The sequence below is a fragment of the Otolemur garnettii genome, unplaced genomic scaffold, assembly GCF_000181295.1.
Source record: "Otolemur garnettii isolate 467f Iridium unplaced genomic scaffold, OtoGar3 scaffold00180, whole genome shotgun sequence".
Taxonomy (NCBI): domain Eukaryota; kingdom Metazoa; phylum Chordata; class Mammalia; order Primates; family Galagidae; genus Otolemur; species Otolemur garnettii.
Genome location: NW_003852575.1, coordinates 2,725,199 through 2,741,983, shown reverse-complemented (window position 1 = coordinate 2,741,983; position 16,785 = coordinate 2,725,199). Strand labels below are relative to the sequence as shown.

General features: G+C 45.8%; 2 protein-coding genes across 2 annotated transcripts in view; one reads left to right on the top strand and one right to left on the bottom strand.

The window, feature by feature from the left end:
* SIM2 (single-minded family bHLH transcription factor 2) overlaps positions 1–71 on the top strand; it is a 47,238-nt gene extending 47,167 nt beyond the window's left edge. Inside the window, exon 11 of the mRNA XM_012811944.2 lies at positions 1–71. This exon is cut by the window's left edge and continues 354 nt beyond it. Coding sequence (XP_012667398.2) covers positions 1–71 — 71 coding nt within the window.
* Positions 72–3,216: 3,145 nt separating this feature from the next.
* The window catches only part of HLCS (holocarboxylase synthetase), a 239,689-nt gene continuing 226,120 nt past the window's right edge, over positions 3,217–16,785 (bottom strand). Inside the window, exons 7-11 of the mRNA XM_003800674.3 lie at positions 16,637–16,704; positions 15,137–15,297; positions 11,123–11,237; positions 8,242–8,455; positions 3,217–6,463 (exon numbers count right to left, since the gene is read on the bottom strand). Coding sequence (XP_003800722.1) covers positions 6,292–6,463; positions 8,242–8,455; positions 11,123–11,237; positions 15,137–15,297; positions 16,637–16,704 — 730 coding nt within the window. The 3' untranslated portion in view covers positions 3,217–6,291. The remainder of the gene's footprint in view (positions 6,464–8,241; positions 8,456–11,122; positions 11,238–15,136; positions 15,298–16,636; positions 16,705–16,785) is intronic.

The following is a 16,785-nucleotide window of genomic DNA, read 5'->3' as shown; positions in this document are numbered from 1 at the left end:
CCGCCTCGCCGCCCGGAGCGCCGCTGCCCCACTACCTGGGTGCCTCGGTCATCATCACCAACGGCAGGTGACCCGCCCAGCGCGGGGCCGCCCGCACGGTGAAGCCATAGGCCAAGCCCTCCCGGATCCTGCTCGACGACATCCGGCAGGCCCGGGAGGGGCGCGCTGCATATGCATGATGTAAGTTAATTTATACAGAGACGACTATTTTAATAGGACTCCGCAGCAGACTTCTAGATTTTTACCGTAGATGCCACAGACGCCGGCGCAGAGGACTGAGACCACGGATACGCGGCCTGGCGTGGGGGAGAAAGGACCTGCTGGCCCTTGTTCTCCAAGATCTGGGTTTCCCGAAGGGGCAGCGCTGAGCGTCCCCACGTCCCCCGTGTGACCTCAGAGTACCCCATCGTTGGTGGGGGGTCAGTTTTCCTCACCTTGAAATCAGACTTACCTGCATCTTGCCTTGTCCTCAGGCTCGATAATGGCCCCACTGGGGGGTTTAAGGAGCTTCAACTCCGCAAACATCCTCCGCTCTGCTCTGCGGAGGACACCCCACTCTCAGACAGCCTGTGTCTCCAAGCCCTTGTAGGTTCTTGGGTAAAAGGCAGAATGTGTTTTAAGTTCCATGAATAGACAACAACGCCACTGTCTTTAAAAGTCATTCACGAGTCTCGTTAATTTTTTTAAAAATTTAACTTTTCTTCAACAAAAATCAAGCCTAGACTAAGGACGGGGTGAACATGCAATTTCATTATGTGTCTGAACACTGTGCTTCACTAGTACATTAACAAGCTCTTACTGCCCCCAAACCCCGTGAACTCTTGATAACACCAAGAATAGCACCTTCCCAATATACTGATAGGCATTAAATGCAAAATAAGTATATGTAGCCAGAGATTTTATGAGAATGACCCTGTCAAGCTCAGTTTCATGGCAAAATGCCTCTGGCCCACACAGATCTGTAATTCACTAGGCTTGTGTTTGTTACAAGTAGTGCTAATAAAGTTAGTTCAATTGCATGTGCAATATGGGAAACTATCAATGGGCTGCACCTTGTGTAAGAAAAACGTACTAAGGGGATGTAACGAAAGCGATGTATACATTTTAAGCATTTTCTACATAGCAAGGAAACGCCATGTAACAGGTAAACAAAATCCTTTCATAAAGCACCAGCAGTGTTTTAAAAATAAACTTCATTAATTTTTGTTTTACAGTTTTGCTTAAAGATCTCACCATTTAAAAATCCTATCATAGCTCTGAACTGGATGGGTACGTTGAACTGTCTTTCAACTTGTCCACACTATAAACAGGCATCATTTTGGTGCTTTTTCAAAAGCGGCTTATTTTAGGAAATGATTTCCAAGCTTTCAGAGTAGAAAGAGGTTTTCACAAATGTTTTAAACTCATCATTCTAGAATCAAAGTGCCCCTTTACCGACTGCTCTCAAAATGTGAACAGATCTTTTGCCAGCCCTGTGTCACTTAGTGAGGACTCAGGTAATTCCTATGAGGTGTTGGTTGGCTTTATGTTATGAGTTAAAATTTGCAAATTTGGGAACATGTGTCATGCAGTGAAAGGATGGATTGCAAGAAGAGACGCACTCACCTCTTTACTGCACTTAGCTATACCTCATTCACAGCTCTTTGGGAGAGTGTGTGTCACACAAAATAGGCCTAGGGTCTTAAAATAGGCCATGACTCTTGGAAGGTGTAGGTTTAATTAATAGGAGGTATTACCAATATTTTTCAGTGAAGTACCACAAAATACTTTTGTATCTACCTTCTTATTAACATTGAGGGCTGTATTTAGTAAATACAAACCATGAAGGCAATCAGAGCACATTCTAATAACAAAGGTTGCTGTTGAGAAAAAAGTACCCATTATAAATTTACAAACGATCATGTAAATAGACTTAACAAAGTGTATATGTACTTGAAAAATAAGATGTGTGCTAGGGAAAACTTCCTTGTCTAAACAAACATCACAGTTTTCATAGCCTAGAACATGAAGAAGATTCTTACATAAGCTGGCTTCAATGCAAGGTTAACAGAGCAGTTACTATGGCAACCTAATATTGTTACCTCCATCTTCAACAGTCTGCACATTTTAGCTGGGGATATCGTTTCTTGACTTCTATGAGGCTATGATGGGGGAGAGGAAGAGCTTTAATAAATATACCTCTCTTTCACAAAAAAGAAGAAAAAAAATTGTGGTGGGCCCTAACATGTACCATGTTGACAAAAATGCCACATCAAATGGATTTGAGAAATAAGCCCAATTCAAGACTGGCCTCCAATGGGGCCTCCCAGGGAAAGGAATTCCTTTATGTTCTTGGAAGCCTTTTTCTAGAAAAGCCATTCCATTCATACCTTTGTGAAGACGTGAACGGGTGTGAAGGGCAGTGCTGAGGAAATCTGTAAAAGCCTGTATTTTCTGCCCCTTCACCACCCCCACTTTTATCCTTTTAAAAGTCCTATCAGCCCTGCCTTCCTCCTCTCCACCCAAGGGAAGCTTAATACAGTCAATAGACCCTGTGTAAGTGACCTAGGTTTTGATTTATTGGAACTCTAAGACAATTAAAATAGGCTGTGTGGGCTGCTACAGATAAAAGGGAATTTTAAGAGAACATTTTCAAATAAATGCCATCGGATTATAGTAGCTTGAAATTTAAGTGAATTTGGGTTATTTACACTTGATCTTGACAAAAGGTTGAGAAGTGATGAATTTGGGTTATTTAAAATGCATTATTCAAGCTGTTCCTAAGCTGAAGTAGGATATGCATATAAGGCTAAAAATTGAGGGAGGGGCCTGTTAAGACACAAAGTCAAGCATATTTCACGAAATAAAAAATAGCCTAAAAAAGCAGAATCTACAAGTTGTTACGTTAAATTTATTTCTCACCTCTGTAAAGAGATTTTTTACTTTTGGGTTTTGTGAACTTTCATTCTTTGGAGTAATAAAATTTCTCTTTTGTATGATGAATAGTGTGCACCAAAAACCAAAAAAAAAAAAAAAACCCTTGGTTTCTTAATATTTACAAATACATACATATTCCATACTATGTAAAAACGCTATTTATTTTGTAAAAATCCGTTTAAATATGAATAAAAATACTCAAAACAAAAGTAGTCGCCTATTTTTAAAAATGAAATTTGTGGTGAAAAATAAGAATGAGCTCAAACCATATAGAAAGTCTTAAAAGTTTATTTCAGTAGACTTGCTCTTTATAGGCATTGGTTTAAAGTGATTTTTTTCAGAGGCATTCTTTGAAAAGCTAAAAATGCAAACGTTTATACTTTATTTCAAATATGCACAGTAATTAACCAGGAATAAGGACTTTCCATTTTTTTGCCTATTGGGAGCAAGTAGATCTAGGGAACGTGAGCCTAGGACACTCCGTTTTGCACTCTGAAACTGCTGGGTGAGGCTGGCTTTCCTCCTTGTTCCCAGACTCCAGGGAGTGGAAAGCTGTGCTGTATATGACACTGTGCCCTGTGGCCAGGTCTCTCCCAGCTGGTCCTATGCACCCACCTCTAACCCACACCTCAGTCAGGCTCCTGACTCCAGCTCCCACATCAGGTGACATCAGTGTGCTGCAGAGAAACCCACTGGTGATTTTTGATCAGATACAAGTCCTACTTCTTTCCATCATGCCCTGCCAGCACTCCTGATGCTAAGACGCACTATTTGGGGATGGGGAGGCACAGGAAGCCCTGTGATTGCTTTGTCCTATTTTAGGGAGCATGTCCCCAGGGTCTCCCTGAAAATCCACCAGCCCACATCTTGCCAAAACACAACAGACACTCAACCCACCGCCTCTAACAGAGGGGTAAACAGATCTTTGAAAAGTACATACCCATTCTGAGTTTAATGGCCTTGTTTTAAAGATTATGCATAAAGAAAGCCAACGTTTCCATTAAGACTTTTAAAGCTCCTTGAGATGGCAGATGGTGGGATACACAAATGGCCCAAATCCTAGAGTGAGGCGCAGTAGGTGGAGGGGTTTCCCGGGCACTAACAGCTAGAGGTAAAATGCCTTCATTCAGCTACTTGATGTGAAGCAGAATTTCAAGGTTTCTTTGGTTTATGGGAGGCAAAATCAGGTTTATGGAAACCACAGCATCTGCTTCAAGGCTATTTTGTCTCCCTTAAGACAACTGGGTCTCCTGCTCAAGGAAGAACAGCCTATTAGGAAGCGCAGGGGAAAAGCAGCGTGCCCTGAACATCTCCGCGTCCTTTGACGTGGCCACACTTCATTAGTTTTAATTTGCAGAAAGGAAATTAAATGATAACATTTTTCCCAAAGCAAAATGTCCAGAATAGAACTCCAGCTTAAAACAAAACATAGCATGTTTTTCATTAAATAACCCCCCAAAGACATTCAAAAAGTAATGATGGCAGCTCCGAGAGATGACTTGCCTCACATTACAAAGTTTGAGAAATGAAACTTGCATCGTTAGCCTGGAGACCTTTGTCCCTGATGATACTTTGCAGACGCCCTTTCAAGGGTGAGTCCCTTCTATAATTTTAGGATAATGTGGACTTTTATTTAAACTTGTCACTAACTCCAAAAGAAGACGCGGCATTTAGGAGACAATAATTTTTTTTTTTTTGAAAAATAATTCTAACTGAACCCTTATTTGCAGAAATTGCTTTTAAGTTACATTAAAAATATACATATATTGAGTTGGTGTATTTTACTAAACATGTCGTTTTGGTTTTTTTTTTTTTTCTTTCTATGGGGCTGTCTGTGTCTGACTAAAGGTAGACAGATTTTACACCAAAACCCACAAGTTTGTGGAATTAGCCTGACAGAGTTTAGACCTGGATAAAGATGGTGCTGAGTCTACAATGAAGGAATTTTGTTCAAAGCTGAAAGCTCCTTCAAACTTTCTTTCCAGTAATTTCAGTTGGGACTGGCAGGAAGAGAGAAAAGTGGACAAAAACTCTCCTTTTATGGCTGAAAGTAATGGGTGTGATTCATAAGTTCAACAGAGATAGGAATTACATGGAAAAAGCATGGAGTACATCTGGAAATAGCAAACGCATATCAAAAGGCTTCCTTTCTTTTGTTCTTCCATGGAGACTTTTAGTGCATCAGATTCTGACTGTCTTAATGCTGTGTGTGAGCACACACACTCCGGGCACACACACACACACACACACACACACACACACACACGCTCTTTCTGAGCTGATGGTATTCAGGACTGATGATGTTTTCTTTCTGGGCAATATAAGGACTAGTGAATGAAAGATAATGACTTACAAACAAAATGTCATGTACGGGTTTTCTACATTCTGTGCTCTGCAAAGCCTTGCAGGAATGCTCCCTATTTCAAAGTGAACCTGAAAATGGCTTAAAAGACCCAAATCCTCCCTTGCACGTGGTGTGAGAGTGAGACTTCATCTCCAGCTGTCAGGGCCAAATCATCCACCCCCACATCCAAGTGATGCCTCATCAGTGCTCGAAGGAGCTGGAGCTTGACGCCATCTCCTCACAATATGCAGTAAATTTAAATTCTCATCAAATAATATCAAAGTCCTCAACTGATTCCTCTACAAGTTGTTGCAATGTATCAGCTAGGTATACCTCAAAAGCCGTTTAGACACTGCTATTGGAGCATACCACCACCAGGCGGAGAATAACTCCTGGAAGTCTGTTTTCTCTTTTCTACATTAACAAAATAAATAAATAAAATAATGACTAAGTGTTCATGTGTGTTCTTATAGGAAAATCCCTCCCTAGATGCTTACAGTGATACTGTCATTCTTCTCTAATTCATCGCCGACCTGCGCGCCAGAGCATTCTTTGATTTGCTTTTTAATAGTCTCCACTAAAGGTCTCCACTACTGGGGAAATATTTCAATTATTCCACTGATATTTCCATGTAACTCCAGCCCCACCCCACCCAATAAACATAAACCTAAGAGACTTCACACCTACAGGAGGGCTTCATCTAAGTTAAACCTTCTATTCCTCAACCCTCTATCCCAGAGCCTCTTCAAACACCAAATAAAATGACAACAAAATGAACCTAAAAAAAAAAACCCCAAATAATTAACACATGAAAAAGTTAACAAATGACTTGGAGTAAGAGAAACTTCACCTACACTCTACCGTAGGTTTCTAGATGGGCAGGGCCAGGTGCGGGATGGAGGCGGAATGCTGACTGAGTTGGCTCCATACCCAGCCCTGACCCAAGGCAGCCCAGTGGCGTCCTTGCCCACTGCCTACGAGCTGGCCCCGTGAGTCAGGGCGGCAGGCCCAGGCCGCCCGCAGGCCCAGGCCTAGCACCGTTTGGGGAGGATGAGGTTTTGCAGCATGTCGAAGGAGTTCCCGTCAGGGTGCACGGTCACCACCTCGCCGCCCTCCTGATGGACCTGAAGGAAGCCAGAGTCATCCAGACCGACTATGGACACCTTTGGGCCCTCGGTGCTTCCCAGACGGACTTGCTGACCACTGAAAATGAAGAACAGCGGGCGGTTACTGGGAAGTGGAACAGAATGACTGGGACAATTAATCAACTCATTATCCATTCTGAAAGGAGAAGGGATTGAGGGGAGCTGGGGAGAGGGCGGAGGCTCCCTACGGTTAAGCACAGGCAGCCTGAGCTCTGGCTTTTTCTGGTCCCATGAGAATTGTTTTAATAACTACTAAAATGGACAAGGGGTGCAAAGTGCAACAAGGGGTCAGAATTTCTTCCCTTGGCATCACTCTTCTGAATTCTGGTCACCTGTGACGATCTGTGCATCTCTTCCTCACCCCCGGCACTTTCACCAAACGCTGTCCAACTCTTTAGGGTTTTTGTTTTTTCCTCTTGGGCTGAGATGGCAGTGGTGGGGAGAAGAAGCTGAGTTGATTAAGAAAAGGTTTTTTTCTTACAAAAGTTGGATAGCACCAACTACAAGTGAAACCCATTCTGATCCACTACTTTTGAGTTATTTTCCAAATGGACCTGTTAAGTTACATCCCTCTCAACAGTTTCAAAGCATAGAATTTTCCCTCCCAAACTTTTATTTTGAAGAATCTCAAGGCTAAAGTAGCCAGGCTTTTTGGCGGGCACCTGTAGTCCCAGCTACTTGAGAGGCTGAGACAAGAGAATCGCTTAAGCCCAAGAGTTTGAGGTTGCTGTGAGCTGTGACGCCACAGCACTTTACCCAGTGTGACAGCTTGAGACTTTGTCTCAAAAAATAAACAAATAAATAAATAAATAAGTTGCAAACATCCTGACACTTTATGCTTAAATACTTTATCATGTATCTCCTAAGAATAAGAAGGATCTCACGTAAAACCATAATATTATCACCCCTAGGAAGTTCAATCCTGATAAAATAACACTGTCTAATGTACAGTCTATCGTCCCATCAATAACCTTTGTGGCTATTTTTCCAGAATCTAATTATGGGCCACACATTACATGTAGTTGTCATGCCTCTTTACTCTTCTTTAATCCCAAATAATTCTCTCACTTTCATTTTGTTTTGTTTATCTGTTTGCGGACTGACATTTTTGGAGGGTTCAGGCCTGCTGTTACACATCAACAGCTCTCAAATTTAGCTGTCCGAGAATTCCCTGGAGCCTTTGTTAAAGATGCAGAGTACCAGGCCCTAATTCTCAGACTCTCCAATTTATTTTTTTCTCTTTTTTTTTTGAGACAGGAGCCTCAAGCTGTCCCCCTGGGTAGAGTGCCGTGGCATCTCAGCTCACAGCAACCTCCAACTCCTGGGCTCAAGCGAGTCTCCTGCCTCCGCCTCCCAAGTAGCTGGGACCACAGGCGCCCGCCACAACGCCCGGCTATTTTTTGGTAGCCATCATTGTTGTTTGGCAGGCCTGGGCTGGATTCGAACCCGCCACCTTGGGTGTACATGGCTGGCGCCTTAGCCACTTGAGCCACAGGTGCCGCCCAGACTCTCCAATTTAGAAGGCCACAAGGTTGAGGCTGTGGCTGCTGCCTGGGGATCTCACTTTGAGAACCTGGGTTATCTAGAATGTTCCACAATTCAGACACTGTCTGAGTGTTCCCTGACAGTTAGATTGAACTGATACTCTGTTGGGATGTCGAGTCCTTCCCACCACATCCTACCGGGAGGCATGAGATGCTGCCCCATTCCTGGCCCAGCTAACTCACTCAAAGTGGAATCCACTAGCTTTCTCCATCAGATAGGAAAAAAAGAATTCTCAGGCCACAGTGCTCAGTTTCTCATTTTAAGATACTGAACTACTGACATAGCACTGACCTGTGTACCCAATATTTATAATAAAGGGGAAGAACGGCACTGGGCCCCTGGTCCTGAAAGGTGTCCACCAGTTTCTCCAGCACAGTCACAGTTCTAGCAATGAGATAATCAGCTCTTAGTGGCTTCAGTTCTGCCTGGTACTGCCTGTTGTATTCCGCGACGAGGTCATTGACGCATATGGTAGGGTTGCTGTTAGTCACATTGAATCCACAGCCTGGATGAAAGTGAAAAATTGAAAAGAGTGAGCAGCTCCATACTGATGGCATCACACACGTCTCACCACCACCTGGAAAAAGTTATCTTTCTTTTTTTTTTTTGGCAGTTTTTGGCCGGGGCCAGGCTTGAACCCACCACCCCCATATATGGGGCTGGAGCCCTACTCCTTGAGCCACAGGCACCGCCCAAAAAAGTTTTCATTTTCACTGTCAATCTCCCGCTCCCTCGTCCTCATTTCAGCTCCCCTGTCTCCGGCTACTTGGACAGTGATTTATATTTTGAGGCCATCTTCCTTTTCCTCCTTCCTTTCTTATTCTTATTCCAGCTGGGACAATCTCAACATTATCGCGAATAAGAATAGAGAGAAGAAAGCTGGTTTTGACGCAAGTTAATTAAACAGAAGTGATTAACGGACAGACTTCTCAGTGTTGCTTCTGAAATAACACCTCCGCGGGCCAGCCAAGAACCACAGCAGCTCCGTACGCAGCCCACAGAGAATAAAATCTCTTAGTGCTTCTCCTACTTGAATAACAGGGCACACACTTGAAAACAGAAAATTGTATTCAAGACGTAAGAAGTAAACTTTGGATTCAGAGATTTCAAACCTTGGTCATGGCATGACCCCAGAACACATCTTTTAGTAATTTCTCCTTGGAAGTCTTTGGTGCTAAGGTTACACGGCTGGCAAGGGGCCAACTCATGTTCAGTGGCTCTTTTATGGGCTCCTGAGCCGAGGCTTCATGAGAGTGAGTTACCAGAGGTGGCGTCTGAGTAGGCTGATGTGCGCTGTTACTTTATCCCCCACCCTCTCGGGGGAGGTCAGCGTCTTCAGAGAAGCCCAAGCTCAGTGCTCGGCAGGTCTCCAGTAAGAACTGAGACAGTGTAATCAGTGGGCAGTAAACTGTTTCCAGTGCCATTAAGGAAAAAAAATCCCCTACTATTCTCCTCAAATACAAAAATGCCATTTGGAATAACACTATTCTACCAGTTTCAGTATAAAGGGAAGCACTGACTAGCCTGAGATTTTTATATAAAAAAAATACTAGCTATTAAAATACAAAGCAATAGTTACATCTGGAAAAAATAAGAAACTACAGCAATAGGACAGAATTTGCAGTTGTCCATTTGTTCATTCATTCAACAGCATGTATGGTGTCTGAAGTGCCTATTGAATGTAGCACTGAATTGCTATATAGTGCTGAACATTCTCCCTTGTATTCCGAAATTAAAATTCCTAGGGAGAATAGCAACACCGACCACCATGGACTTAGGCTGTGCTCTTCCAAGGACCAGAGAGCTCCCCCCTGCTGGCAACTCTGAACGCTTCCCCAAAGACTGTATCCCCAATACCCCTAACCCATGGCTTTAAGAACTGAATAAAAGCTATGGGTTCTCCCCACAGAAGAACGCTTCATCCCTGCTCTGCAGATGACATTCTCCCTGACGCCATCCATGGGCCTTCTTGCTATCTGTGGAGTCTGCTTAGGAACCTTTCATGTAAAGACAGGAAACAGAGCTTTGAGGGTAGGAAGCTGCTTGCCCAGAATAATACTGTCAGCTGTTCGCAGAGCTGGAAATAAGCCTTGTATTCTCTGGTCAGTACTGCCAGCGCAAGGTCACATATTTTCTGCCTGCTGCTGATTTACGAACTCCAATTAGGTCCCACGAGGCATAATAGGGAGGCTGATGGTGGATGAGCAGGGGCCTATGAGCTTCTGAAATTGCCTCTGAATCGTCTCCTTGCCTGATTTGGATGTGCAGGGAGAAACAGAGATTCTCTATCCCACCTCAACCAGTCTGGAACTTTTTCTGAAGGTTAAGGCAGCAGCTCTTTCATGACCTGGGAAGGTCTAGTTAAGAATGTAACACACAGGAGAGATAACTCAGAAATTAAATTTCTTGGTTGGCCACAGAGGCTCACCCCTGTAATTCTAGCACTCTGGGAGGCTGAGGCTGGAGGATAGCTTGAGATCAGGAGTTTGAGATCAGCCTGAGCAAGAGCAAGATCCCATTTCTATAAAAAAAATAGAAAAATTAGTTGGCATGGTAGCACACACATGTAGTCCCAGCTACTCAGGAGGCTGAGGCAGGAGGATAGCTTGAGCCTAGGAGTTAAAGACCAGTCAATACAGCAAGGCCTCCTCTTTACAAAGAATAGAAAATTTAGCTAAGCATGGTAGCATGTGCCTGTAGTCTCAGCTACTTAGGAGGCTGAGGTAGGAGGATCACACTTTGTGCTTGAGAGGTTTGAGGCTGCAGTGAGCCCTAACAATGCCACTGCACTCTAGTCCAGGTGACAGAGAAAGGCCTGTTTGTTTTTTTTAACTTTCTCTTCTTATTACAGAATGACACATTAAATGTTTATTTTCACCATTTCAAATTCAATGAGAATCAGGAGTGTGGAAAGGTGTAAGGAAATGCCTCTTTGATGTGAAACCAACTTGGAGGTCTCCGTGGTCACAGAGAGGAAACACAGAGGCCACAGAAGCACCTCAAACCCATCTGTCCACTCTGTAAGCCACACCACACTGCGTAACCACAGGACTCCAAGAAAACGCAATTTCACATTATAATCTGCTCCCACCATGTAGGCGCGCATAAACCATTTTTATTGTTATTGTTTTACTAATCTAAAAATGCTGGGGGAAGGGCTTTAAGAACTTACCAATAAGTATATAAAACGTTTCTCCCATAAGCGTTGAATTAACCAAAACTCCACCGATCTTCATGAGGTCACTGTAATAAATGTCGTTGGGCCACTTCACCCGTAAGTTGATGTCCTAAAGGAGAATCTGCACATTAGCTGGGCAAGCACAGCACAGAGGCCGGGGCCAGGTCACTGAGCCAGCAGTAGGACGTGCAGAGCTCAGGGAATACCACTCAGCCTCTCTCCTTTGTCAGACGGTGAATCACGGAGACCATCCAATAGTGGAGTGCCTCTCGGGCTAGAAGGCGAGTGACCGAGAGGAAGTGCCCACACAAACCCAGTGCTCTCTCCCACCCCCACTGTTTCTCATCATCCAGAGCACCCTCGGAAGATGCCCACCTTAGGAATGAAGTTCATTATCTCAACAGCAATGACAATCCCTACCACGGAGTGCCTAACGTGTGTGGGGCAGTGGGCCGGGGTGGGGGAGAGCAGCACTCTCGGGGGCCCTCCCGGTAAGGAGCTCAAGCTTGAGAGGCAAGGATGCCCTGAATGAAGCAATGTCACAAAAGGCAGGTAGCAGTGTCTCAAGGAGAGCACCACAAATCTGGAGGAAGAACTTGTTACCAAGGAACTAAGGAAAGCCTCAGAGGTCTGCCGATGGTCAGCCTGGGGAACAGAATGGACTTGCCACATTGGCCCACTGCCCCTCACGGGGGAACTCTGCCTGTGACCCGGTCACAGTAGGATGGACCAAGAGTGGACTCTGCCTCAGGCTAGGGCAACCATGCCTCTGCCTACCCCCCATGACGCTGAGGTTGGGACACAAACTAGATTAGACCAAGTAATTGCTGGAATTGCCAGGTCTGTTAGGCCTGGGGATGGCAGCCAGGCTGTGTCACAGACATGTGGGAAGCTCATGTGGAATGTGACGCTGGAAGGGAGACACTCAGCAAGAAAAAAACAAGAGACAAGAGAGTAGCTGATGGCCTCCAAATCCCACGGGGCTGGTCTTCCCAAACTGTGGGCCGAGCACAGCACCGGGCCCCATCTCAGAACCTGTCCGTATGTCACTTGTACCAAACCCATTTAACAGAGGAGGGAACTAAAGCTTGTAGAGGTTCCGGGGCTGCCTGAGGTCACACTGCTCGGAAGTAGTAGAGCTGGGATTCAAATCCAGCCTAGGGAACCAACACTGTGCTATGTGGCCTGCTGCTCCCATGAGACCCCCCTCTCTCTTTCCCACAGGCCTTCTTAGTACCTCCGCCACATAGAGTACACTTCTGCTCTTTGGAAGCCCACCTTCCCTGGCACAGCAGTTTAGGCTCAGAGAAAAAAATGCAGGAACAGGGGACAGGGGAAGGAGAGTCTAAATGAAACCCAGGTGCTCACAGTGACCCTTAACTCATAAGGACTTCGTGTTTCCTTTTTGTCTAGAATAGGGGTTCTCTACTGAGAGGGAGGCATTTGGAAATACCAGGGAGCATTCTGGTAGTCACAGCAATGCTGCGACACATCTTCTAAGCCATAGGACAGCCGCTTACAGCCACAATGTCAGGGACCCAAATATCCAGAGTGCCAAGGCTGTGGAGCTCTCATCCAGAAAACCTGTAACTTGGGGACCACGGCCTCTGCCACTCTCCCCAACTCCCTCTGCTTCTCCTCTCCGCCTTCCCTCATATCCCCCAGACCCCCTGTAGCAACAGGAGAGCAAGTCCCTGGCTCTGCAGGAGGATAGAGACCGCTTCCCCAGGCCAGGACACGCTGCTCCCCCCCACAGGCAGCAGCTCATGGCCCCACACTCGGCTCTTACTCAACTTCGCATTTTTTAGGTCCAGTTCATAAGTCAGATGTTGACATGTCGGGCTCTCAGGCAAGTAAACAAGAACCATCTCTTCCAAGAGGAAGGCCACGTACTTAGTTTTCATTTTCTCAAGCTGCTATGACCTTCCCATGTGTAAGGCACCAAAGTAGGTCGTGCGGGGCCTAAAACAAAATGAACCCTGCTCCCAAAGAGCCAGTAACTGCAGGAGACAGACCAGGAGCACATGTCACTCTGCTTCAAAGCCATACGTGGTCAGCACCAAAAGAGAGGTCCCGATATTTCAAGTGCTGCACCGTCTTGCAGGAGAGAGCTGGAGGCGGCTGGTGCATTCAGGGAATGGTATTTGCGCTGAGCCTCAAAGGATGAACAGCATTTCAAGAAGAAGAGAGTGGGAGCAGGGGGTGAGGGTGAAGGGAGGGTGCTCCCGGGGGCAGAGGACTTCACAGACAGAGGAACAGCAGGAATGGGAACAGGCAGCCCCAGGCTGTCTCTGGAAGAAGTGCAAAGGGTTTGGGTGACATTGTGTCGGGTTTGTGGAAGCTGGACGTGATTAGTGTGCTGATGGTGACATCTGGCTAGGGACAAGTTGGGGCCCTAGTGCAGATTGTAAGTATGCCATACAAACAGGGCCAATTTCAACCACCTAGCACTGTACTGTGTAAGATGTGCCATTTTAAAAATAAATCCAGTTCAGAAGCACAGTCCCATCATACAGGTGAGGCTGGGGCAGCCGAAGAGGAAAGCAGAACTTTGGTGGGAGCTTCTTATAGAGAACAGGAGCCCAAGTCTCCCCAGCCCAAGTACAGCTGGGGGCGAGCTTCCCACCTCCCCACCCTTGGCCCCCAGGGCCTGCCTGTGCATCCTCTGCAAGCAGGGGGGCCCAAAAAGCATGAGTTAGCCAGTGAGGCTCAGGCCAAAACCACAGCTGCCAAAAACCCAAACAGGCTCATTTAACCTTCTAGCCTCAGCATTTTACTTACTTTCCTAAAACTAATTAACCCATTGCTGGAGTTAAAGATAGTTTCTCCATCTCTGCACTCATGATTGCTTTCTATACGACAAATTATATAGTGCAGGCACTGCAGACTGGGCTCCTGAAGGCTTTTGATAGTCTGTTTACTTCAAAACTTACCAGACAAAGCATGGAGGCCGGGGCCTGGCAACAAATGTGCACTGTGGCGTTGCGATATAACTAACACAGGAAGCACAGACCCTAGAATTACCTGTCAGATTTACACCTGGTGGATATGGGGGCATTGCAGCATCAGAGGGGGACTTAAGGGGGTGCAGCAGACTGTGTCTTCATTATACATGACAAGAGGACTTCTGAGTCTTCTCTGAGAGTCATGCTTTTAACATCCCACTTCGGGAATCGATAGTATCATTTTTTTTTTAGTTTGACTAAGAGCTGCAGGTGGGAAGGAGGCGGGTGGGGGGGCAGCTCCTTTTGCAGCCATTGACCTTCTTCCAGGAACATTTAGGAGGGGTGTATGGGAAGCAGGCTCCAGATATGGAAGAAAAGGCTTCAGTCACTGTGCTAATTGTTCTCTCTTGTTTTTTTGATAACTGATGTCTAAGTATCTAAAAATAACAGTGACACAGGCGGACCTGTCCTGACAGCTGGGGGAAGATGGTCCCAAATGAACCTGGATGTTGAATGCCACTGAGCACAGACTATGGCAAAAGGAGATCGGAAATGAGAAGGTTTTCTTAGGTCCAAGAAATAACCTTTTGCGGTTGGGCGCCCATAGCTCAATGGTTAGAGTGCCAACCCTGTGCTCCAGGGGTTGGGAGCTCGAACCCAGCCAGGGTCTACTAACCAAAATAAATAAACAAAAAAACCCTTTCCCACACAAAATGCAGACAAATAGTTCCTATCTATTCCAACAGTCAAATCTCATCTAGTGCTTCAAACAACAGACAATAATTACAAACAAACAAAATCTTGTCCTTACTGAGATGTTCGGGAAACCTGACAGACTGGATGGAAAGACACAATCCTGAGTGGAATTGTGAGCCCTGGATGCATCTGGCAGGCATGAATCAACAACAGTACCCAGTGGCTTTCAAAAGCCCAAGAGCTGCCAGCTTTGCAAAGGGCAGGCTGAGGCTCTGCACCCACCAGTTAGGCAAACACAAGCCACAAACAGAACCGTGCTGAATCCTGCGTGCCTGACAGGGACGCAGGGAAATTAAAGTGTACATACCTGATACTCAGGGATGGACCTCACTGCTTCCACGACCGCCAGAGCCATCAGATGCTGGACAAACGGAATCCTCTGACCAAGCTGGGATCTCAGTGGGATGGAGATGAGCAGAGTGGAAATAGCGCACCCCACGGGGCTCAGCCACGCATTCCTTCCCCGCCCTGCAACACAGGCCCCATTGGAAACACGCTACCGTTGCTGCATGGATAGACACAGACACACAGACACCAGGGCCACGCACCGAAGAGCTGCCCCACTTAAACAAGCTGGGACTTAGTAAGACACTTGAGTATTCTGAGGTTAACTCAGTAAAAGACAAGCTTTCTAAAATCTGAAGCTCTGCTGCTGAAAAGTTTCTGAAAATTAGCATAATGTACTGTTTCTGGGAGCGTATCGTTTACACTTTGATGGTTCACAATCCTACAGTGTCTGAACATGACTATAAATTTAATTCTTAACAGATGGTTGTGAAGGCAGAAGCAGAGACACTGGGAACCCAGGCGACTCTACACTCACCCACAAGAGGTCCCAGGACTACTTTCTAGAGGGCTCTCTACCTTCGTGAGGGTCGCACAGCCCAGCAAACATGCTAAAACCCACAGAGCCGCTGCTGAAGGGAGGAACTGCACGGCTGAGCACGGCATCTCACTAAAGCTTCCCAAAGAGGGATCTGCAGTATTAACTCTGCACTGTGACTTTTCTTAACGCTGAAGTCCAGGAAGTAAAATAATCAAAATGAGAGGGAGAGTGAATCAAAGTTATTCTACACGGTCTTTTTATTAGTCTGCATATGGAGACACACAGCTTTTGAGAAAATGAATTCTTTTTCCTTTTGAGGTATATTCAAAAGACATGTTTAAGAGAAAGAAGAGGGGAATAGTAGACTCTTTATTTCTTTGCTTCTTCTGAGAAAGTCATAAGAGCCTTGAGGACTTAAAGCATATTGGGGCAGCCTGGCGCCGGCTGGGGAGGGGCTGGCAGGGAACCCGTGCAGGGCCAGACCCAGGTGGATCCAGGACCAGTAAGTGGTGTGAGCCCTGAGCTGCGCCCTGGTCCCCTGTGGTCACTCTGTGAGTGGGCACTAATGGAGAGCCCACTGTATACATACAAATTCCATGGCCAGCTGGGGTGGGGGCCTGACACGTGCCTGGCCCCTCCCTGTGACCTTGAGCAGAGACACAGAAGCTACCGTACACAGACCCTTCGGGAAAATAAATGCTCTAGATTCCCAAACTGTGGCGCCCAGAATTTACAAGATGTAGGTAATCAAATGACAAAGCAAATGTCACTTGATTAATAAAACATCACAATTTGAAAGAATGCTTCAATTCTACAAAGGCGAAATCTTCCTCTGTTCTAGGCAGTTATGAAAACAGAAACAACTGCTGACCCTCGAGACAAATTGATGGTCAGCCCACGCAATTTACAGGCTGTCTGGCCACAGGAGTCGCAGACTATAGAAAAGAAAAGGAACAGGAATGGCAGCAAAAGACGGCTCACCTTTGCCCTGCGTCTGCCGGCCCGCGATGGCTATTAATCCCGTTTCCTGCGGCATCTCAAACATCAACCTGCAAGTGGTGGGAAAGACCAGTCAGCCAGAACAGAAGCAATAGCTCAGGCAGAGAAAGACAGCACCTGCACCCATCTGT